The 24,845-nt window shown below is 33.5% G+C and overlaps 1 protein-coding gene across 15 annotated transcripts in view; it reads left to right on the top strand.

Annotated features, from left to right (window-relative positions):
* LOC149773729 (adenylate kinase 9-like) overlaps positions 1 to 24,845 on the top strand; it is a 117,598-nt gene that overhangs the window by 13,087 nt on the left and 79,666 nt on the right. For 12 of the 15 annotated variants that reach the window (XM_089946209.1, XM_089946200.1, XM_089946210.1 and 9 more), the window contains exons 6-14: positions 1,350 to 1,457; positions 2,220 to 2,291; positions 3,563 to 3,691; positions 8,151 to 8,225; positions 10,941 to 11,182; positions 12,779 to 12,959; positions 14,996 to 15,158; positions 20,069 to 20,116; positions 23,284 to 23,334. In XM_089946209.1, the coding sequence (XP_089802335.1) occupies positions 1,350 to 1,457; positions 2,220 to 2,291; positions 3,563 to 3,691; positions 8,151 to 8,225; positions 10,941 to 11,182; positions 12,779 to 12,959; positions 14,996 to 15,158; positions 20,069 to 20,116; positions 23,284 to 23,334 (1,069 nt within the window). The remainder of the gene's footprint in view (positions 1 to 1,349; positions 1,458 to 2,219; positions 2,292 to 3,562; positions 3,692 to 8,150; positions 8,226 to 10,940; positions 11,183 to 12,778; positions 12,960 to 14,995; positions 15,159 to 20,068; positions 20,117 to 23,283; positions 23,335 to 24,845) is intronic. The other 3 variants (XM_089946211.1, XM_089946198.1, XM_089946212.1) reach the window with 2 other exon arrangements.

The following is a 24,845-nucleotide window of genomic DNA, read 5'->3' as shown; positions in this document are numbered from 1 at the left end:
CTATTCACTGCATGGAAACAGATTCAGTTGTAATGGCTTACATTATACTTGTCTAGTTCACACAGGGTACCAAGACTATTTTAATTCCTTATGTACAAAATTTACTTCCCTTGGAGAGGAAATTAGGTTTAGAAAATAGATAGTGTTTTTTTTATTAAAAAAAGAATGCTATCAGTAGTTTCATTTGTTTTTCATTCCATGGATGGAAACTTTTATCCTCTGTATAGAACTTTGCAAGCATTGATTTAATTTATTTCTATTAAAAACAAATTTCACATTTACTGCCATGGCTATGTTGCTGTCTGTTGCTAGGTTTTTCTATGCATGTTTATGACTGAACTAATAAGGCTTACTGACAACTTCAGCATCGACCAATAAAAACATTTTTTTACATATATTAACTCAGAGTGATGGATATATAGTCATGTAATGAATTAACTTGATCTGCCTAATAATCTGGATTGAGTGGCTGTCAAATTGCAGATATATTTAAGCTACATGACAAATATACATCTTTTTGATAGAAACTGGTTTTATTTTACTGGTGTTCTAAACATTATCAACAATGAGGTGACAAAAGACCAGTCTGCTTTGGTTCTTTGTAAAATGGAATATTTTATTTGGGTTGTTCATTGGGTAAATTTTTTTAATGATCCTACATTTTTTAAAAAAATTGATATTATTTCAAGATTTTACACTGTACAGCATTTAATAAATTTATGCATTATATCTTACATATTCTGATAATTCACTTGTGTACTTTGCCTTTTAAGTAAAATGAAGAGGAATCAATTGTCCCATATGCAGGGCAACCAAATAGATAAATCCATTGCCCAAAATGTTATGACAAATAAAAGTAATGCTGGGCAACCAGATAGATAAATCTATTGCCCTGTATGTCAGGATTAATAAATTGAATGCTGAACAATCAGTTAGATCAGTCCATAGCCATTTTTGTCATGACTGTTAAAAGTACTACAGGGCAACAAAATGACTTAAAGTCATGGCCCAAATAGATAGTTTGGAAGAATTCCAAGTTTTTATTAACTGAGTGATTAAATTTGAATTTCCTCAAAGAGTTTTAGCTGGTCAGCAGTTTTCATGCACAACCAGATTTTCAGTATGGTTGTCTTATAGGCAGTGATGTTTTTGAAAATGGTTCATCTTATGCTTTACATTATAGTCCTAGTCAGTTAGGTTCAATGCTCATGAACATATTGTACTCAGTAAACACATTCATTATGCCTGTGTAATGTGAGATGTAATAACTGTTTACTTGTGTATTTTCGTTGGTATTCTTTAGACTGAAGATATCATGACATAGCTAATAAATTTATTGCATACTTTAGATCCCAGATAAAGATTTGGAGCGTCGTAGAACAGGGCAGAAAATAGACCCAATATCTGGAGAAGTGTACACAGAAGACATTTACAAACCTGAGAAACCAGTCAAGGAGGTATATTTGAAGTCAAGTGATATAAAATAATTCAGTTACGCATGGCATATGCATGAAGAAAGATTTAGGGAGAGGGAGAGAGTGGTTTTTCTTTAAATATATAAAAAACATTATAATGATTTTATTTTTTCTACATTTGATTTGATTTAATATACAAGTCAGAGTTCCTTTGTGGTTTAATAATAAGTTTGCAATAGGGTATATATATTTATATTTCAAACCATTCCTTTTCACAAATATAATGAGTAATACAGTCTTTTGAACTCATGTCAGTGTTACCAATGAGTCTTCGGTTAAAATTTTCTATTTTACATGTAGTCCTGAGTTTTACTATTCATCTATTTGTTTACAATGTCAATTTTGTGTTTTGGTAATTAACTTAAAAGTGAACTTTAGGTGGTACATTATATATATAATGTGTTTCTACAGCCACTTGGTTAATATCGGTGATGGACATTCATATATAGTTATGTCTGGTTATTGCTTTGAGATGGGCTTACTGCATTTTTAAACTATACATTTAAATAATATTACTGCTAATTAAAAAAATATTTTGTAGTATTTTAAAACTATATAAAATATCATACTAGTTGTGTTAGTGTGCATATATGAATAGTTGTTGTTGAGCAGAGTCTGTTTTAAAGGGTTAGAAAACTACTGTGAATAGATGGCAAAATGCCATTGATATGAATCACATTTATTTTCAGTACATTTTATGTTTTACATATGAGATTCAATATATGACCTTATTATCTGTTTTAGCCTGAGAAGGAGGGAGAGGAAGAGGAGGGAGAGGAGGAAGAAGAGGGTGAGGAAGAAGAATCTTCTCAAGCAGTAAGTAGATGTAGGGTTATGGTTGAATTTTGTATTAAAAGACAAGAAGTATGATATCAAAAGCCTGGAAAGTATGCTGCCTGAAAAAAAACACATGTTCTGCATTGCTTCAGATACTGAAACAGCAGGGATTAGCACCATTTTCATATGCAAAGGATGAAGGGGAAAGGGATGAAAATCATGTAGTGTAAATGCTTTTAATTTTTCTACATTTATTAAATCTGCATCAAGCAGCTTAATTAAGTACGCTCATTCCTGCAGATTGAAACACAATACTTGAAGCTACCAAGATTATTTCTGTTCTTATGGATGTGAAGAATAACAAATCCAAAATTTTGAGATAATGTTCTATCTTACAGTTACTGCCCCTGTTCTGAGGTTATATAACAAATTGTTCACCTGGGTAAATATTACCTAACATGTTTGCTTGATTATAATGCTAAATACACCATGGGTGGATGGTTAGTCATTTCACTTCACAACAGGACAATAATTGTTTTGTTATGATGATAAAATATCAAATAAGTAATATAAAGGACAGATTCGGAGTGAGCAACACCATTTTGAACTACGGGGCTATTGCAGTCGGTTGTTTTTTTTTAAAGAAAAGAAGAGGGTTGAAGTAGTCAGAACACTCTGAGAAATCCAGGATAATGTCTGTTATCTATGATGACATGATGAAGCAGGCTTATGAGGATAGTATGATGTGACCTTGATAGTAACATTAAGACTTGTGAGACAATTGATTTCTCATTTGGAAAATATAGCGTGTTAAACATGATTTAACTGAGTTTCAGCCAGTGATCAGTGGAATCAAAGGTGCTGCCAGGATGAATGATTGCGTGAATAGAACAGATTAACTTCAGAAACCATCAGTAGATTAATCCTTTTACAACTATAGGCACCATTTATTTTAATATTTTTATTTTGATATAGTTCTAACAGAGCAGAGAAGGAAGAGAGATGAATCTTGAAGTGTTTCCTTCTCCCCCCTCCATTTTCTTGTATCCCCTTCCCTTTGTGAATGACAAGGGATGGAGAGGACCCCCCTCCCCTTAAGATAAAATCCTAGCAGCACCTCTGTGGAATTATAACACTGAGGAGTAATAATTAATATATTTGTATGTTATATCATTATTTATATTACACATTTATGATAGGTCTTAGTAAGAAAAATAAAGATCAGAGTGAATTTTGATCAGCTTTTGCATTCTTTGATTCTAAAGCTGAAAGTTATGAATTTGACAAACTTTCTGTAATACATTTTATAGGGTGAGGATGTAATCCCTGAACTTCCTGCTGAGGTGCTGGAACGTCTTGTGTCACGTCCGGAGGATATGCAAAATCAAGTGGAAATGCAAATCAGACATTACAAGAACAACATGCTTCGAATTTTAGAGGTTAGATAGTACATTCATCATCCGTTGAAGAAGTAAATTATTTGAAGCTTTTTAAAAAAACATGTTGTTACAATCATCTTAAAAAGTGCTGCACTTTAATGCTTTTTATGTTACCCTATATTTCTATCTTTTTGTAAGCCAAAGATTTGCATTAATGAGAATTTTGTATGTACTGATGACAGCACACTGATCCAAAAGGGGGTGGTGGGGCTCATCTGGTTAATAATAATAATAATAATGAGAACTTTGTATAGCACCTAATCTTTACAAGCTCTAAGTGCTTTACAACATTAGACAAACACCTATAAGATAAAAAACATATAATGATTACAAAAACAAACACCATGAAATTAGAAAACATTAAAAAACATGCTGAGAATATTTAAGGTAGGAAACATTATTAGGTCCTTAAGTTTGTTCTTGCAGTCGAAATAAGTGATTTTGGTTAACGTTTTTTCATATATATATATATATATATATATATATATATATATATATATATATATATATAATAGTAATAATAATGAGGACTTTATATAGCGCCTGATCTTTAGAAGCTCTAAGCGCTTTACAACATTAGACAACACCTATAAGATAAGAAACATAATAATATTATTACAAAAACAAACAACATGAAATTAGAAAAACATTAAAAAATAAAAAACATGCTGAGAATATTTCAGGTAGGAAATATTATTAGGTCTTTAAGTTTGTTCTTGCAGTCCAAATAAGTGAGTTTTGAGAGCCCTCTTGAATGTGATCACTGTGTCTTTGTGTCTAAGTTCAGTGGGCAATTCATTCCACATTGCTGGCCCCTGGTATGCAAAAGAACGCTGTCCATATGACTTTGTTTTCATAGTGGGAATAATGAGTATACGATTGTCAGAAGAGGAGCGTAAGTATCTTGCTGGTGTGTACACATGGGTGAGGTCGGATTGGTATGTTGGACTAGAGTCTGACAGTGAAACATAGAACAGAGAACAAATTTTGTGTTTGATTCTGGATCGAATGGGTAGCCAGTGTAGGGTACAGAGCAGCAGAGAGGTGTGCTCTGATCATGGTACTCTATGTATGAACCGAGCAGCTGTGTTTTGAACTTTTTGAAGTTTCTGGAGCAGATATTGAGATGAACCAGACAGAATTGAGTTACAGTAATCCAGTCTTGAAAGTACTAATGAACACACAAGTGTTTAGTGGCATCAACTGAAAGATATTTGTGAATTGAGCTGATGCGTCTCAGCTCAAGATATGCAGCCTTGCATATGTTCATGACATGTTGGTGCAATGTGAGAGTACTGTCCAGAGTAAGAACTAGGTTTCATACTGATTGTGTGAATTTAATGTTAGTGTTGCTGATATTTATTGTTTGAGGTAAACGATGTGAATGAGAAAGTCTTTGTGTTGTGATCAGAATGGCCTCAGTTTTATCATCATTCATCTGCAGCTTGTTACATGTCATCCATGATTTCACATCAGAAATGCACCTCTCTACACCTTGGATGGTAGCATCAACTTCAGTTGGGTGGCTAGATTTGTATATTTGGGTTTCATCAGCATACAATTGGTGAGACACTGGATGATAATCTATGACACTTGAGAGTGACTGAGTGTACAGAATGAAGAGAACAGGTCCAAGAATAGACCCCTGTGGAACACCACAACATAGATCAACTGGGCTGGAGTGTATTCCATTTGCAGATACAATTTGTGTCCTGTTGACCAAGTAGGACTTGAACCACAGTAAGGCTGTATCATGAATGCCAAATACATGCTGGAGATGGTCAATTAATATATCATGGTCTATTGTGTCAAATGCTGCAGACGAATCAAGGAGGGTGAGGACTGTAATCTTTCCGCTATCCAACACAGAGAATGTAATTAACTACTTTTAGAAGAGTAGTTTCAGTAATGTGGCAAGGGCTATATGCAGATTGTACATTGCTAAAAAGACTGTTTGAATTTAGATAAGATACAAGCTGGGATAGAACAACCTTTCGTAAGATTTTTTTATATGAATGGGAGATTAGAAACTGGGCGGTAGTTCTTTAAATCGTTATGATCTAGTGTTGGTTTCTTCAGCAGAAGCTTTACAATGGCAGTTTTGAAAAATGATGGGAATTCCCCGGATGAGAGAGAGGTATTAATAACATCAGTTAGTGAAGACAGTACTGGATCTAAGCACTCAAGCAGCAGTGATGTTGGAATTGGATCAAGTTCACATGACTTTGATGCACTCTTCATCAGAATTGTATGTATGAAATCCATAGAGACAGGTTCAAATGCTGCTAATGGTTGCTGCTCAAATTCTGTATCCCAACTGTATGGTGACGAGGAGTCAATTGAAATTGTGGTGTCAAGCTTATCTCTAATGGTTTGTACTTTGTCACTGAAGAAATTTGCAAACATGTCCAGAAGGTCGACTGGAGAGAAGGCAGTTGGAAGTGGTGTAGATTTGTTCCTTGACATTAGCTTGTTAGTAATCTCGAAGAGCTCTTTGCAGCTGGAACTTTCCATGATCTTAGTAGTGTAGTGGGCTGATTTTGCTGCATGGACTATATTTGTGACATTCTTCTTAGCTTCTTAGCTTAAGAGACTGATAATCAGGTGCTATAATTTAAGTGATGATGCTAATTAAACGGTCTGAAAGCCATAAAGTGTCGACAACACTAAATAATGCTTTTCATTCAATCTTTTCTGTGAACCCAACTTCTTGCCACTATGCAGGAAATCTTATGAACATTGTACAAAAAGTATTCAAACTGATATTATGGTTCCTCATAACAGATTACCACATATAATAGAGCACTATGACATTGATCAAAATATTCCTTGGGTTCATTCAAGTTGTAGATAGTGCTGATCACTCTGAATCAGTGACTGTTGATTTTGGTTTACCACGGAGTACTATGAAATCTGAAGGAGCCAAGATGGTTCAGTGGTTTCTGTGCCAGATTTGCAATTGGAGGGTGTGGATTTATAGTCTAGCACTCACTTGTGTTTTCCCCCAAAATCCATTGCATTAATATGTAGTGAAATTATTAATATGCATTAATATGTTGTGAAACCCCTCAAAACTGAAAACCCATTGGGCCAAATATAGTTTTCTGATTTTAGAGGTTTTCTGTTTATTGAGGTATTTTGCAAATGCAAAATAAATATGTATTTTTGTAAGTACATTTTTTGATGAGAGAAAAAGAGAAAAGAATTGTAATGGAACATTTGTATATGTGTGTTTAAGAGTGCATTAATTAGGAAAGCTGCCAGTGTTTTTAACATTTAATAAAAAAATTACCTGAACAAATATATGCCTCTTCTGAAAATCACATTTAGTCACATGAATAAATACATTTGTTCCAGATATAAATACAGTCCTTGTATTGAGAAATATTTAAAGAACAATATACTTTTATAACTTTATTATAAGTCTATTAGAAATATGGATAATCCATATTGTTCCTATGCCAAAATCTTTTCCATGTTTCTTCAATGTTAGTTTTGGCAGATTCATACTATTAATCAAACTAATTTTATCATGGTTGTTTTGACATCATGACTTGCAAGTGAAAACAAGTGACAATCTTGATTACTTAAGTGCATGTCATGATTTTTCACCTCTGAAAATCAGTTGAGTAAATCGACTTTTAGAATACTGTTTTGTCAGCTACCATAGGTACAGCATAGAAAGCAAAACCACATGCCTGGTTAATAGAGCATGAGTATTTAATTATAAAGCAAAAAAAAATGTTCTATTGATCATGTTTACAAATGATTTGCATCAATAACAATTTGATAATAAGCTGATAAGCATAATCTTTCTTAAATGGCCGATCTACAAGCATGTAATCATTAATAATTTACCATGAAAGCTGGCTCATTTTTTATTGTGCAAAGAATTCAGATTAGCCAGTAGTTGGATCTAATATGTGTCAGTACATGTGTTAAGTATTGTTGTAATCTTGTTGCCCTTGGGACATTTTATCACTGATAGCCTACAACAGAATTATTTTGCTAAATGTAAATAATTTAGTCCACCATGTGTAAATTTAGCAGCTAAGGTACATTTCCAAGTTTGAAGGGAGTTTCAATTTTATGGAATTTTTTAAAGTGTAAAATTGAAATTTGGGATCAAAATTTGTTTCAGTTTTGAGAATAGAGAGGTTTTGGTACTGAAGAAGAAAAAAATGATTTTATTAAAGATGGAAAACGTTGGAAATCTTTTAAAAATTTTGTTCTTGAGGGCATTACTATATACTGCAGGTTGTTTTGAGGGGTTTTGCTGTAGTATGAAAATATGTCATGTTTCTAGAAATTTTGCAAAGCTGTTTCATAGCATATTGTTATATAATGGCATGTTTGTACAATTTTTAAGCTTTTATATTTTGGTTAAACTGAGTATATTTTAAAGGTTATTTTAAGTAGCTTTTATTGCCTGTTTTTTTTAATTCTTTAACTTTTTCAGGATTACATGGCAGATCATGACCAACAGTATCTCATAGAAATGGATGCCAATCAAACGGCTATGATGCTTCACAAGGTCAGCATTCTGTTTTATATTATGATAAACATAATCAAAACAAAGGTTAAAAACAGTACTTTCAGTCAGGTGCATTCTCTAGAATTAAAAAAACATAATAATGCTGTCAAAGGTTTTCATCAGCAAATACTGTCATGGGAGACCAAAATTGAATGGGCTTTGTGATTTCTACAAATATTGAATTTAAGTACCCAGACAGCATAATCTTGTATGGAGATAGTAAGTCCTGGATCTCTTTTCCAGTCCAGGAATTTAAGTACAAACAAAGAAGCCTTTTTAACAATGTGATGAAAATTGATGCCAGACAAATACATGAATTCATAGGATACAAGCAGCATACTGTGTTTGTATTGTTTTTTCATTACAATATGTTTCTAACCTCAGGGCACACACGTTTTTTTGTGTACTTTATTGCCTATGCCACACAAAAAGGTTTAAGCTGTGAGATTTTCATTTGTAATGTTTACAAGTCAAGTGATGGGTGGATGTTGTTTGAAGTGTTGTCATTGTTACTCATACACCATTAGTTCATGTTAAGAGGGAGAGAAATATGGATCAGTGGGAATAGTGGTTATTGAACTACTTCAAATGAAGTCTATACAATACTTGTTTCTTCCTCCCTTTATTAAAAGTACATCTTCTCAACAGGCCTGTGTGTTATCTTTGTTCTTCCTTTGGGTTCCTTTATACAGAAAACTCTTGCCAGTTAAAATAGCAAAGTGAATAACATGATTTGATACAATCTTCAGGATAAACTAAAAACAAACTTTTAAATTCAGTGAGTATTTGGTAAATATATATGTGTGTGGATGTATGCTTGTGTACAAAGTAACATAATTTCTTGAATGTTTCTGCTAAATTCCAGTGGAATCCAGATAATTGATGTAATGCTATAGTTCCTTCAGTTCAGCATCATGAATAATATTCATGTCTGTAGCAGTGAATTTTCACAAGAGGGTCCCACAATGTAGATAAATTTACTTAATTCATTTTGCACACACAAATGATTTCAACACCATTTTTGTATCCAAATACAGAGCAACATCATTCAGTTTATACATGCGGTTTACATTTAATCTGTCACGTTGGTCTCATACCATCAGTATGCTGATACTGTTGGTAGAACAGAAGCTGTGTGGAAGCAGGCAGCATGAGAACTGTCCCAAGCTTGCCTTGCAGTGTATGCCTTCATTCAGACTGGTTTAGTCTAAGCTGCAATTGACAGACAGTCAGTAGTAAAAATATTAAAGGCTGAATATTGCATAACAGCACAGACTTCAGTTATCTGTTTGGGGAGTCCTCCTGTTGTCCAGCTTCATCATCACCATTGACAAGTGGGTGCTAGAGGAGTTACCTCCTCACATAAACTTTCTAAAAGTGATGGCCACAGTAAATTTATTTCATTTCTGGAAAGTTCAGTTTTATGGGAAGACAGTTCTTATCATGTTGGACAACCTAGTGGTGGTGGGCTATCTCCTCAGCCTGGGGTTGGGGTAGGGGGACCAGCACAACTGACATATATTTTTTGCTTTTTTAAATGCCTGTCTTGGTCAAGCATTTCTCCAACATGAAAAAATTGCCCACTTCTATGTCCCCAGTCCTAGACTAAAAAACCTGGGCCACTTGCAGTCAGTTACTAGGGGTTTGGGGGCTATGCCTAATCACCAGCCTCCCATCCTCCCCCTGCCCTAAAGGTCTAGTAACAAAGATAGTACAGAAAATGAGGGATCAGAAATGCAAAATGATTATGATTGCGTCTCTAAATTGGGACAAGTCCTGGGTGGATGATATGCTTGATCTAGTGATAGACATCTCCATGAAAATCCTGCAACGCCCAATTAACTATGGTCATGGCTGTTTCATCTCTGCCTAAATAGTCATCTTCATGCCTGGTTCTTGTCAGGAGAGCGTTGCCTCAAATGGAATTTGAATCTTTTATCATAGAGAGAATGTCCAAGTCAGAATGATCCTTTACTTGAAAGTTTTACAAGAAAAAGTGGCAGATTTTCAGGTCTGGTACAGTGTCAGCAATATCCTCCCATTAAATGCCTCAGTACCACATTTGGCTAACTTTTTCTCTGGCTTTAGAAATTTGTCATTGATTTGAAGATATGTCGAAGATCATAGACTCCTGTTATCAAACATACAAAGACAATTGCATGTTAGTGAGAAAATGTTTCAGTATGACACAAATATTGAGATCACATTGCTTTCCAAAACAGAGCAAGCATTGATGATTTACAGCAGGTGATCAAATTATAGAGTTCAAATGAATCTTTTATTTTTCTTTGACTATATCATTTCCTTTCACTGAATTTATTATTCTGATTAATACAATTTTATATCATACTTTTTTTCTTTTTTATCATTTAATGAGAGCCAGATGCAACCAGGCCATTTATGTTCAACATCTTTAAACATTCATAGAGCTATGATAGATCTAGGGAAAAAATGTTGTATTGATGATGTCAAAATGTAATGACCACATCATTTCGAGCAGCACTATAAGATTTAATTTTGCAAAAGTGGATTACCTGGTATAGTCTGGTTAATAATTAAAGTGTGCTGAAGTGTTCAGAAAATCCTGTCTTGGTCCTTGCTTACCTTTACTCATAGAACAGGTATCATGGTTCACTATACTGCACAGTGACATATATGATGATGAAAGATATTAATTGTAATTTAATACTGAACTTTATCTTCTCTACTGAATAGCAACTGATGCAGCGTTTGAACTGCTTTGTCCTGCGTCCAGCTGCTGTTCCACTTCGTCTCCATGACCCAGAAGAAGAAGAACTTCCAGAGGAGATAGAAACAGAGGAGCTTATGAGGAATCTGGGTTCAAAGCAAATGGTGGCTCCACGATTCAGATGGCGTAGAAGCAGGTGGCTACGTCACTGCCCAGTGGCTCTCCATGATGGAAATATTATTCCCGGAAAGCCAGACCTGGCTGTCAGGTATGAATTTTGCTGATCATGTGGATGAAGAAGTGGTCTAACATGTATTGCTCATTTTACATCAGTATGGGGACGCAGAATTAATATCCATCCAGTTGTGAAAAAACTTGCACATGTATTTTGCATATATATCTTAGGATTTTGCCCAGAATGGGTATCCTGTTAGCTTATGAAGCATACTCTTTGGTTCTTTAATTTCAATCAGAAACGTGCTGACAGTGTCCTACAACGAATTAAATAGTGAGCACAATTTGCATGTTTTTCTTAGAGTTAAGGCCCTTGCTAGACTAAGAATGGATGTGCTCACTTTAACAATCAGATTTGCTTGGAAGCTTTGTCTTAAAAAGGTCTTAGCTGAGTTGGATGATGAGTAGGTTTTGACTGATTTTGTTTTACATAATACCTCCCCAAGATCAGACCATGGTATCCTTATAGCATAGATATGCTTTAATTTCCATTAGTCATTTCACTTCAAACAGATTTTCTGGGAGGCTTCACATTAGCAATTTTTTGATGAGTTTGATTGTAAATAAGAAGTAATAGGTTTTAATTATATGTTTAAGACCATGTGGATCACAGAGATCACATAGTTTCAGATAGTGTGCATAGTGTGCATATCAGTATGTTTTATACATGTTGTTAGTCCAAATACATCAGTTCTGACAAGGCTACTTTTACCAAGTACACAAAACCTTTTTTTTGATAAATGAAGTTAGTTTGTATTTATTATTATTTACTAATCACCTTTGCAGTTGGTGATGATTCTTGAAAAAATCAATTATCTTTTGCATTAGATAATCAAGACACTTCTGCAAAATTTTGTAGTAAAACAGTTAAATACTATACTGGTTTTAAAAAAAATGAAAATATGACAAAATGTAAATGCATTTAGTTTTTTGTCATTGTATATGTTTAGATTACAGATAGTGGACTCGCATCATACATGTGTATTTACTTATTTTGAAACATACCAAACATTTGAAGTCAGTCATTAATGTTAACTATATTGCATGCTGTATGTCCTCAGGGAAAATACTATTTTTTATTGAATGTACCTGAGGGGAAATTGCTATTGTCTATTGAATGTACTTGAGGGAAAATGCTATTGTCTATTGAATGTACTTGAGGGGAAAATGCTATTTTCTATTTAATGTACTTGAGGGGAAAAATGTTGTCTGTTTAATGTACTTTAGTGGAAATGCTATTGTCTGTTGAATGTACTTGAGGGGAAAATTATACTTTCTATTTAATGTACTTGAGGGAAAATGCTATTGTCTATTGAATGTACTTGTGGAGAAAATGTTATTTTCTATTTAATGTACTTGAGGGGAAAATGCTATTTTCTATTTAATGTATTTTCAGATTTTTGGTACCGGCAGCAATGAATCAAGATGAAATTAGTGCCATCCAATTTTCTCTAATTTTACACTGACCATTAATTCCAAATGCAAAAAGCTGAAGTTATAATGTTCTATTAGTTACTTTAAATCATCCCCATTGTATTACATTTACTACCGTACATGGTGGTTGTAAAATAGTCTTGGCTGTGATTATGCTGTGCTTGTTTTATGAGGAAATCCTTATTCATTCTTTCAGTTTCTTGGACAAAATGTATGTGTTATCAAGTGCTGAAGCCATGGAAAAATTCCTGAAGAATCCCAGACCTTACTTATTGCCTCCTCAGCCCCGTCCGCCATGTAAAATTGCTGTTCTGGGCCCACCACTGTCTGGCAAAACCACATTCTCTCATCTCCTTGCACAGAAATATGGAGCCAAGGTATGTTTGTGTCTCAGCAAAGACTTGGAGAGATTCAGATTTGATAAACACCAGGGAAGGTTCATAATGAATTTGCTCTGCAATAAGCATTATATACTTTTATTAATAATCCTGGATGATAAAATGCACACTAGTCTATAATATGCAAAGTGATTTTCAATTTCTGGGACCCTTATTTATGTGATAATAATAATTGTTTGATTGTTAAATATACCTCTTCTTTGTTAAAGTATGTATAGATAACTCGTGAACCTGTTATAATATGGAGATTGGTGTGGATCGCATTTTTTTATTTTCAAAAATACCACAATAGGCCCATATTTGCCAAAGGTGAATAAAATCACAATAAAAAAATTAAATTCATGAATTTTAATAAAATTGGTATATTTTTGAACATTTTCTTTTTTTAAGAAAAGCAATTCTCAGGACACTGTAAATAACAATACATGGCAAAATATCAATTAGTTAAAATGGCACTAATGCCTACAGCTGTCAATACTTTAAGAAATAAATACCAGTTAAATAAATCGTATCAAGTGAAATTTGTGCTTTAGTTTTATCATTTTATTTGTTTTCAGTGTAATCATCATAAATGCAATATGGCTTTCTGCATTCAAATGTAAAATGTGTAAATTTGCTGTCACAGTGATGCCATGTGCATTTCTGTGACAACCTAAATGCCAACTATGTTTTGATTTCTGTCTTGTGTATGCGTTGGCTGCTTGGTACTATTGACATGCACTTTATTGTCATGTTAGACTTTTGCATCAAATCAAGTAAAGGGTGTAGAATATAAAAAAGTTACATTGCATGTAATTCATATTTGCATAAGAGCTAGCAGTCTTACTCATGTGTTAAGCCAACACATTTCAATTTACTAATCAATGACTGAAAATACAGGAAGTACGTATAGCATGCTGAAAGTATCTAACAGTAACCTGTGGTTTTTCATGCTTATTCATCAGTGTGATCAATGAAAGCAAAGGAACTAAGGTACATGGAAAGTTTAGTTTCACAGATGCTGTTCATGGAGAAATGACTACAAAAGTTTATAGCGAACGTAAAATTCCAAAATTGACACTCAAAGTTTTGTTTAAGGATGAGCAGAAATTTTGCTGTAACTTGCAAAGACATTGCAGCATCAGTATCTTACTATTATGAAAATATAAATAATAAAATAGACTTTTGACATACTCATTTTCTAAAATTATGTGTTGCTTTTAAAAATAAAGACTTGTTTTATTCAGACTCTACAGTAACATTAGAATATATCCACATTGACCTGCAAAAGGGAATGACATAGTATGCCACATTTTTTTTACTGTGTTGTGTGTTGAAACCACCTGGTATAATGCATGAAATGATTTTTCAGAGATTAGATATATAAAAAGTCAAATGTATTTTAAATAAAGGAGGTCTTCCTTAGAAAAGTTATTTTTATTGACAATTCTTACCGACATGCTTATTATACAAGTATTCAACCATTTACCACACCCAATCCCCAGTCCACACACACTTGTCACTGTTCATGCCCACCCATTTCCTAATTGTTCAGCAGTCCTCTTTCAACTTGAGCATTTTGTATCCAATGGTCTTTTGTTTTGGACCCTGTTGTGCATGAGTTAATGAGGGACTGGTGTACTTAACATTTCACAAGCGATCATTCACAATGGCATCATTTTCAGGTGTCAGAGATGTCATTTAAACATTATGATCATATTTATATATGGTTGTTATATATTTATGTGTTGTACATTTAGTTACTGATTTATGTTGGTAAATAAACATGTAACAAGATCAGTTTTTTCCTTTTTTGTTTAACCAAACCTTTATTTCTAATTTACACAGCAAATGGCACAGTAAGATGTTGGTCATGTGCATCTGTTGTATAATATGCCTTGTGGACAGTTTGATAAATTAATTATAATTGGTGATAATTTTCATCATGCTCAGATACACTTATAAAATTGTGCAGTGACTATTTTTACATCAGTGATGACATCTTCACAACTCTCATCCTTTGTGTAATATTGCAGGTTCTTGATATGGATGCACTGATAAAGCCCAGGTTAGAGGAGGAGAAGAGAAAGAACCTGAAGCAGATGAGAGATGAGGCTACAGAAAATGCAATCAACCAAGTCAAGGCAAAGATCAAGGAGCAGATTGAGGCAGAGCAAGCTGCAAGAGAAGCTGCTGAAGGTAAAAGCAATTTTTGAGGCATTTTATATTAATTGATAGGGCAGGTCTTCTTTTGATTGGATGACTTGGGTAATTGTTTCATCTTCATCAGATGCCAAGACATGTGTTACTTTGCCAGTGGCAGAATTGCAATATAGAGGGTTTAAATTTTAGGTTTACATTTTATGTTACATTCTTGGCTGGATTGTAGAACAAATCCACTCTGTAAGTTGATATGTCTTTTAGCTCATCCATCTGTCCATCAATCAGTCAGACTGAGTCTCTCTGTCTTTTGTTCAGTTTAGGGTGAGCACCTAAATTAGTGTTTGCCTTCGTAGCTCAGTTCCCCAGACATTATTGCTTGCATTTAACTCAGACATTATTGCCTGCCATGTAACTCAGACATTGTTGCCTGTCATGTAACTCAGACATTATTGCCTGCCATGTAACTCAGACATTGTTGCCTGCCATGTAACTCAGACATTGTTGTCTGCCATGTAACTCAGACATTGTTGCCTGCCATGTAACTCAGACATAATTACCTGCCATGTAACTTAGACATTATTGCCTGCCATGTAAACTTCATATTTAGGTTTTACATGTCTTGAGGAGTTTTATAATGTTCAGACAGGATTGGGTCATTGTGACTTCATTTTCTGAATATCGTGATTCAGATTACATTTTGTGATTAGCTAAGTTTATTTTTCTTTGACTTACAGTTCAGGCAGTTGGCAATTTATTTGTTAATAGCCATTTACAGAGCTCAGTCTTTATAATTATATTCATGGGAGCCACTTTTACATTGAGAGATGTTCCATTAAGGCTCTGTTTTGCACCTACGGGCAAAAATGAGCATTTAATCATTTGATACCAGATCACTATTAGTTCTCATGAGCTAAAATAAAATGAAATAAGTTAATGACTATATCCACATAATAAGTTTCATATCTTTGTTCACATGTGTACAGTTGTATAGTGTAATTATCTACCGGTTACTGTATGTTCTAATTCACCTCAGAGTCATTGTTTCAAGACATGACTTTTTAACTCATTCTTTTATCTGTAATAATTCGTTGATTTATTATTTTATTCTGGAATTTATTTGTATTTTTAGAAAGGTGCTGAATGCTTATTTTTTCATGCAGTCTATAAACTCATTTGCAGGTTCCAGCTTTTAAGTCACTTTATATTTATTAATATCCTGTCTTTCAGTATATAATTTTTTTCTTCTTTTCCTTCACAATTAGCCTGGCTGTAAAGATTTATATTTGGCCAGAGCCCTAGGCTTAAGTGATTTTCTTTTGTCATTCATATATGTTTTGTAGCTTAACCAATTCAAAACAGATGATGTTACTAGTATTTTATCAGATTTATGACCTTGAAACTTTTATCAAGGACATGCTGGCAGAATTATGTATGTTAGTGGTGCTATCATTAGTTCATCACATCTCATGTAGTATGGCATACTTACATATGATGAGAAATTGTTTTTTGATTCATGCTATGACTTTGAGCTTTTATGTTTGCTATAAGGCAGAGTATGTTATGTTGTTGTGTTTTCCATCTATCTGTCCCTGTTTCCATTACCAATTTCATTTCCACAAAATAACTCAAGTTGTCTGTCATCTACAGTTACTAAATTTTGTGGGTAGCTTGCACTTAGGGTAAGCAAGAACCCTACTGATTTCAACATCAAAAGGCCAAATGTCAGATTTACAGTGATTGTAAATTGAAAAATATTTTTGCACTATAACTTGAGTTCTCCACCATCTTCAGTTGCCAGATGTTGCAAATAGCTTGCAGTTAGCATAAGGAAGGTGCCTATTGATTTGGGGGTTCAAAGGTGAGTGAAAGATGAAAAATGGTTCCTTCACAATAACATTACTTATTTATCATGGATCCAGACTAAACTTTGTCAGTGGCTTGCACTTGGGTGAGAAAAAAACCTATTTATTTTGATGTCAAAGGTCATCTTCAGGGTGACTGAAAAAGAAATGTGGTTTCTGCACACAAGGTTTAGTTAGCAGCCAATTTTGTGTATGGCAGACACACTGCACCAGAAAAAAGCTACTGATTTGAGGGCAGCAAAGGTCAGAGATCAGAGTTACTGTGACTGAAAGAAGAAATGTTTATGTTTGTATAAAATCTTTAGTTATAGACCATGTACATTGACTAAGTTTTTGGAGGGTTTGTGCTTAAGGTATGGAAGGGGCATGATTAATTTGGATTCAAAAGGTCAAAGGTTAGGATCCTTGTGGCTGAAAGAACTGGTTTTGCAGAATACCTTTTGTTAAGTATTTGATCAAACTTTGTAGATCACTTGCACTCATGGTAATAAAAAAAAAATGCATTGATTCTGAGCTTTAAATGCCAGAGGTTATGGTCATGGTGTGTCTAATAAGAAAATAATGGTTTCTGCATATTCAATTTAGTTCAAGACATCATGTCTTGACAAAAGATCAAGGTCATTTAGACCCATTGGTCAATAGTCCCCACTGTCAAGTATACCCTAATGGTGCCTACACAGAGCATTATTAAACATGGGGTGGACATAAAGTGTGCCATTTATGGTACTCTTATTTATTGGCTGGATTGTATGCCAAATTGTAAAGCGATTCCAGCTTATGGAATGGTATCTGCATGAAAGTCTTTCTTTCCACCTGTCTGTCAATCTTTTTATCAATACATATAGTGTCAACACTGAGGTAAAGGTGTGCATGTAATTTCAATTTTTTTATAGACACTGGCACCTGCAGTTGTTGTTGTTGTTGTTGTTGAAGGGTTTAACGCCATTTTTCAGCACACGATAGGCTATACATGGCGGCTAGTATTAATGGTGGAGGAAGAACCCGGGAAATCCCCAGAAAGAACCACCGATCCTCGAGAAGCTACTGGCAAGCTTTCTCACATACCAACATTGGCCAAATCCGAGACTCGAACCTACATAGACAGAGGTGAGATGGCAGTGGTCCGTAACGGAGAGCGCTTTAGACCACTCAGCCACTCGGGGGCCCCTCACTGGCACTTGCAAAGTCACATAACTTAATGAAAACCTGGTCACTGTAATATATGTCTCATGGTGTAATGCACTGTGATACCTTGACTCAGTTTTCAGACATATAATTACTTATAAAGTTACATAAGTTTGCAGATAAAGTTTTCATTATCAGTGTTACTCCCTTATTTCAAACTTAGGTCACATTGATCTATATTTCTTGCTGCAGTGTTGAGCCCAGTTTCTCAGACACTATTACCTGCAAAATCATTGAACTTCGGATGTTAGTGAATCATATGGAGTATTACATCTTTAAGTCAGAGCTAGGTCACTATGACCTGTATTTCATGCACCAGTGAACTGCACTAACTTTTGCAGTCAGGTAAGTTTCTTAAACACTACTGCATGCAGAGGAATGTAACATGTTACACTGATGGACAATGAAGAGCACATCACCGTTTAGAAATAAAACATTTCAGTTTGACCATGCTTTTTTTTGGTTGCATTAATGTTTATTTCAGTTACTAAAATCATAATATTCAGTTACAGCTTACAGTTACTTGCTACAAAGCCTTGTTTTCATGCATAAAGTGTACATAAGTGAGTAAATATAGAATGATTGCCACAGACAGGTGTGTGCCTTTTTGGTAAATGCATGATTGTTGTTGCAGGGTACAATGAGAGGACAAAAATTGTAGGGTCATGATCACATCATTTGTCCTATTTGTGTGTTAATTATGACAGAAAACATTGGCTAATGTTAGAACTGGATGTCCAGATGATAATAACATGATCACCCTCTTTGTTTCATTATTGATTGCAGTGTTGTTTTTGATGTTGGAAGTTGCATCATAGCCGAGAAGCATTTTAATGTTTGCACATATGTTACATCAGTATAAACTATATGCTTTTATTATGAAATGTTCAGTGTGTAACACTTAGGCATATTTAAAAATGTATATAAAAGCAGCATTGAATCTTCGCAGTGGTAATTCAGTTGAGGATGTTCACATTGCAGAAGTATAGTTCTGCATGAGAATTTTTTTTTAGGTTTTATTGAATATTGCTAATTAATCTGTAACGAGATTATATTTAACTGTCATCAAAACATTTGAATACTGATGCTCGTAATTGTGTAATAAAAAATCTCATATATTGTCAGCAAACACAATTGTTACAATGATAATGCACTATATGTTTTATGATTTAATTGCTTCATGATTTGGCAGTACATGATTTCAAATGTATGATCTCATACAGAAAGGTGATGTGTTGTGAGTAGATGAGTGTATACAGTACACACTGAGTCTAAACCCTATATAGGATTCAGTTATTTTCTGACACAGAACTCAATAACTGAACTCTCCCCTACCATATTTAAAGCAAAGATAAAATGACTATTAACTTTACTGTAAACCTTTTAAAAAGTAAATGAAAATATTGATTTGTCTAATTTATACTAGTCCTATCTGGAAAATGAGACCATATGATATACATATATAATGTGTAGACCAGCAAATTGTTTTTTTTACTACTTTTTATCATTTTCTGACATTTATAATTCTAATGGCATGTAACTAATTAATTCATTGATGCAGAGTGCTATTTTTACCCTGGCAGCATCCTGAATCTTCCTTCTTTGATCCATTGCATCCAATTTGTCCAAACACTCATTGCTTGTTAGCAATCCTTCTCTGAATCTACCACTAATCTATAAAGTGGCGGTTGAACTCCTTTTCAAACTGTTAAGACATGTGTACAGATTGTCCACCAAAGAATTTGAGGCTGTATGGTTGTTCTCTTCTGCAGCCAATACTGTCAGAAAATTAGCAGAAAAGTGATGGAGAACAATTTGTTGGTGAAGATTACATGCATTTACATAAACTGGATATTATGTGTCACTCACTAAATGTTGTATGCCTTTGGTATCTGATAGCTGCACTATTGGAGGAGGCTCAAGCCAAAGCACAGAAAGAGGCTGAAGGTAGATCACCTGTATATCCAATAATCATCCTGCTGTCGCTGATGTATAATGTCACACCTAGATAACACAACACTTAGCTGCCAGTTTCTAATAGTCACAAACTTTATCATATAGAATGACACAGCTAAACACATTGTAGTTCCATATACTGTAACTTCATGCTGCTAATTGTCACAAAACGGTATCATATAGAATGACACAGCTATGCACATTGTAGTTCCATATACTGTAACTTCATGCTGCTAATAGTCACAAAATGTTATCATATAGAATGACACAGCTGAACACATTGTAGTTCCATATACTGTAACTTCATGCTGCTAATAGTCACAAACTTTATCATATAGAATGACACAGCTAAACACATTGTAGTTCCATATACTGTAACTTCATGCTGCTAATTGTCACAAAATGTTATCATATAGAATGACACAGCTGAACACATTGTAGTTCCATATACTGTAACTTCATGTCACAATAGTCACAAACTTTATCATATAGAATGACACAGCTATGCACATTGTAGTTCCATATACTGTAACTTCACGTCACAATAGTCACCAACTTTATCATATAGAATGACACAGCTATGCACATTGTAGTTCCATATACTGTAACTTCACGTCACAATAGTCACCAACTTTATCATATAGAATGACACAGCTATGCACATTGTAGTTCCATATACTGTAACTTCATGTCACAATAGTCACAAACTTTGTCATATAGAATGACACAGCTATGCACATTGTAGTTCCATATACTGTAACTTCACGTCACAATAGTCACCAACTTTATCATATAGAATGACACAGCTATGCACATTGTAGTTCCATATACTGTAACTTCACGTCACAATAGTCACCAACTTTATCATATAGAATGACACAGCTATGCACATTGTAGTTCCATATACTGTAACTTCATGTCACAATAGTCACAAACTTTGTCATATAGAATGACACAGCTGTGCACATTGTAGTTACTGTAACTTCATGTCACAATTGTCACAAATGTTATATATAGAATGACACAGCTAAACACATTGTAGTTCCATATACTGTAACTTCATGCTGCTAATAGTCACAAACTTTATCATATAGAATGACACAGCTATGCACATTGTAGTTCCATATACTGTAACTTCATGTCACAATAGTCACAAACTTTGTCATATAGAATGACACAGCTGTGCACATTGTAGTTACTGTAACTTCATGTCACAATTGTCACAAATGTTATATATAGAATGACACAGCTATGCACATTGTAGTTCCATATACTGTAACTTCATGTCACAATTGTCACAAATGTTATCATATAGAATGACACAGCTATGCACATTGTAGTTCCATATAATGTAACTTCATGCTGCTAATTATCATGCTTGTTAGTGTTGTTTCATGGTGAAGTTAATTTTTTAATCTGCTGCTGGAACAACATTATTTCACAAGCTCAATGTATTTGATTAAATCTGAGGTTCAGTGTAACATATTATATAAGTGTTGACATTTTGAAAGTGGACATCACTGAAGGACTAAAAGGATTTTGGTCTCCTACTCCATTCAGTTAGTGATTATACATAATAATAATAATAATAATTATGATCATACTACTAATTCTTCTGTATCTACCATTTTTTAACATGTATCTTTTCCTTGGGTATTTAACTTTCTTTCCCCTTTACATTTGCTATTGAAAGATCCATGTTTTTCAGTTGATGTTAGTATATTTATAATTATATTGCTACTCATCTAAAGCTTCAGTATAAGCTTTATATTGTGAACATCAGAAAGCATTTCTTTTTGTACACATCATTGTACTGTATTAGCATTTATTTTCATGGATCTTATTTTTCATGGTTTTTACAAAAGAGATATTGTTGTGGGTACTTAAATTAATGGTTTACCTGTCAAAGTTTGCGTATTTGTAACTATTTAATTTTATCATTTAGCATCAACAAATACCTGATGCATGGATAAAATGAGAAGTGCTTTCATGAGGTTTTACATTTTTTTATATATTATATGTGGCTAATTTTTCATCGGGTCTTTGAATTTGTGGTTCAGGACAATAAAGAAATCTATGAAAATTGTTGACCGTGAAAATTAGTGATACTGCAGCATTTTTTATTCACATTGTTTCTTTGATAATAAAGTGTGTGAAAATGATTTTCAGCATTTATCATTTGGTGCAGTAAGGTCCATCAGATTATTTATTCGAAGATAACTTCTGTTTTAACATTCATGGCAGGTTTAAAATTTGTTGCCAAATTACTGGAAGAAGTTTCTTTTCTATAAAGTTGAATCAGATCATCCTACTTAATGATGTTAAATCATTGTTCATCATTCATACCAAAACTATTGGTACAGCTTGAACAATTATTTCATCAACCATGACAGGCTATACATCTGTCAGTACTAATTCTTTAATGCTGAAGTCTGCTATTTCAGAAAGATGAATTTAATAGTTAACTGTTTAATTATAATTTATTAAAATTTATATAAGGTACTTTACATTGGACTTGGCAAGGTGTTTATAAAATATACAATGCAATTAAACCAGTTTCTTAAATAAGAAGCTCATTATTATTTGCTTTGATCCTCTTGTTAATAATTTCATATAATTTTTCATGCAAATTAAAAGATTTTAAATTTTAGAGAAGCTATTTCTGAATATTCATATATATGCATGCAACTTTTTGTGTCTTTATCATAGACTTTCATTGATTTTAATATATTAGAAGTGAACAAATTTCAATAAACAGTTTAAATTTAAGTTAAAATTTGATGATCTATCAGTGGCAAAGTTAATATGTTGAAATTATGTAAACTTTTTTATCTATTAGTTCCAGCAATTAAAGCAAACACTTGGCCATTTTCATATTATTTTGTACAAAATCATTTTTCTGGTATGTGAAAATAAATAGATAATGCCAGTACATGCTGAAAAAGATATTTACTTACTGGGAAGTGCCACTTTCTATTAGATTAAATCCCCTCCTGCATTTGTCATGCAAAAGATACAAGAGAGCAAAAGGAGATTTTAGAAGTAAAATTTTAAGAATGATATCAAACTATGGCAAACAGAGGCAGTGATATAAGTTAATTAATCCTACAATGATATAAGAATGAGCAATTGACATTTAATTGAAACCTTTTGACTAGATGAAGAAGATGAGAAGGATGATGATAAAGGAGAGGCAAATGAGGAGGATGGTAAGAGAGCACCTTGCCTGACACCTCTGCATGCATTGTTATTTAGCTGTGCAGCTTTGCATGGCATTGCTATATATGCACATAATGTATATTTTTCCAATGATTTGGGGTTCAGTTTGAAACATTGTTAGTTCTTTGTTCATTGTTACTTTGCACCTTGTTATTTTCATTTTAAACTGTTCTTTGTAATACTTTCTTGTCATTATAATGCTGCAAAAGTATTTATCTCACTGTCACCTAGTATTAGGTATAGTACTTCACAATGTCTTGTGTTGAATTTATTTGCCATTGTCACCCTTTGCAATTTGTACTGCACAATCACATGTATACTATTTACTTATGTTTATCAATACTTTCATGAATTATGAAGTAGTCTATGAAGTTAGAGGTGAGATTCATTAAATATTCAAGTCTTCATTTTGTTTAATCAGTTCCAGATGTATGAAGAAAGTTTAAAATTTGCCTTTAAAAAAATCCATTCTGTATATTTATATATAGATCTTGTATTATGTATACACAAAGCATTCAATTTTAAACCAATATATATATATATATATATATATATATATATATATATATATATATATATATATATATATATAAAGATATATATACCTTAAGTGTTGCTAAACATTCCATGCACTGATGATATACAGCACTTTTTCATTGTTGCTCTAAATTATTTAAAAAATATATTCTTTTCCATTACTTTGTGCTAGATCACTTTTTGTATACATAGGATAGGCTAGAACTGTAGGTAGTGTTGCATTTGTGCAGTGTTGCTAAATGGACAAGTTCAGATAGTTGAGATTGTGAGTGTTTGTTTGGAATGTTTGGTTGCTAAGGTGTTTATGGGGGATTAAGATGGTGATTCTTTACTGGCTCTTCTGCATTAGTATGCTTAGATACAAGTCTAATTTTTCTGCAATCAATGGCAGTATTATTTTTCTTCTCATTATTAAAGTTTTTGTGGGTCAGGTACATGGGATTCATATGCAAAACACTAAATTGATTCATATAGGATTCTTGGTTGGGTCTAGGATGCATGATTGTAAAAATTCTGCTAAATTGAAAATTTAGGAAAAAAGTTTTTAATTTGTTTGGGCATAATGACACAAAAAGAGCAGCAATAATCACAAATTTCATGAATTGTGCATGCTTTATTTCCAAGAAATGTTGAAATTACCCTTTTGCTACTGTACAGTTTTGCCATACCTTTTGCTACTGTACAGTTTTTCCATTGTGAAGCACAATTTCATTTGGTTGAAAAGTGGTGGTAGCTGTTGAATGCCAAATGAATTTAAACTTCGAGTTTATTTTTTTCATCAAAACCAAACTGTCTAATCACTTTTTGTTGGATGTGATCAGACATTTAGATTCATTAAAGAAATTGTACCTATAGTTCAGCTGACTTCAACATTCCTCAGCTACCTTCACTGTTGAAACTACTTAAATGTCAGTCAGCATGGTTTTGAAAGATATAACCACCTGATTGCACCAGAATTTACTTC

This window comes from Sinohyriopsis cumingii, unplaced genomic scaffold (assembly GCF_028554795.1).
Source record: "Sinohyriopsis cumingii isolate HCF-2022 unplaced genomic scaffold, ASM2855479v2 utg000622l, whole genome shotgun sequence".
NCBI classification, from domain to species: Eukaryota; Metazoa; Mollusca; class Bivalvia; order Unionida; family Unionidae; genus Sinohyriopsis; species Sinohyriopsis cumingii.
This window is presented reverse-complemented; position numbering and strand designations above follow the sequence as displayed.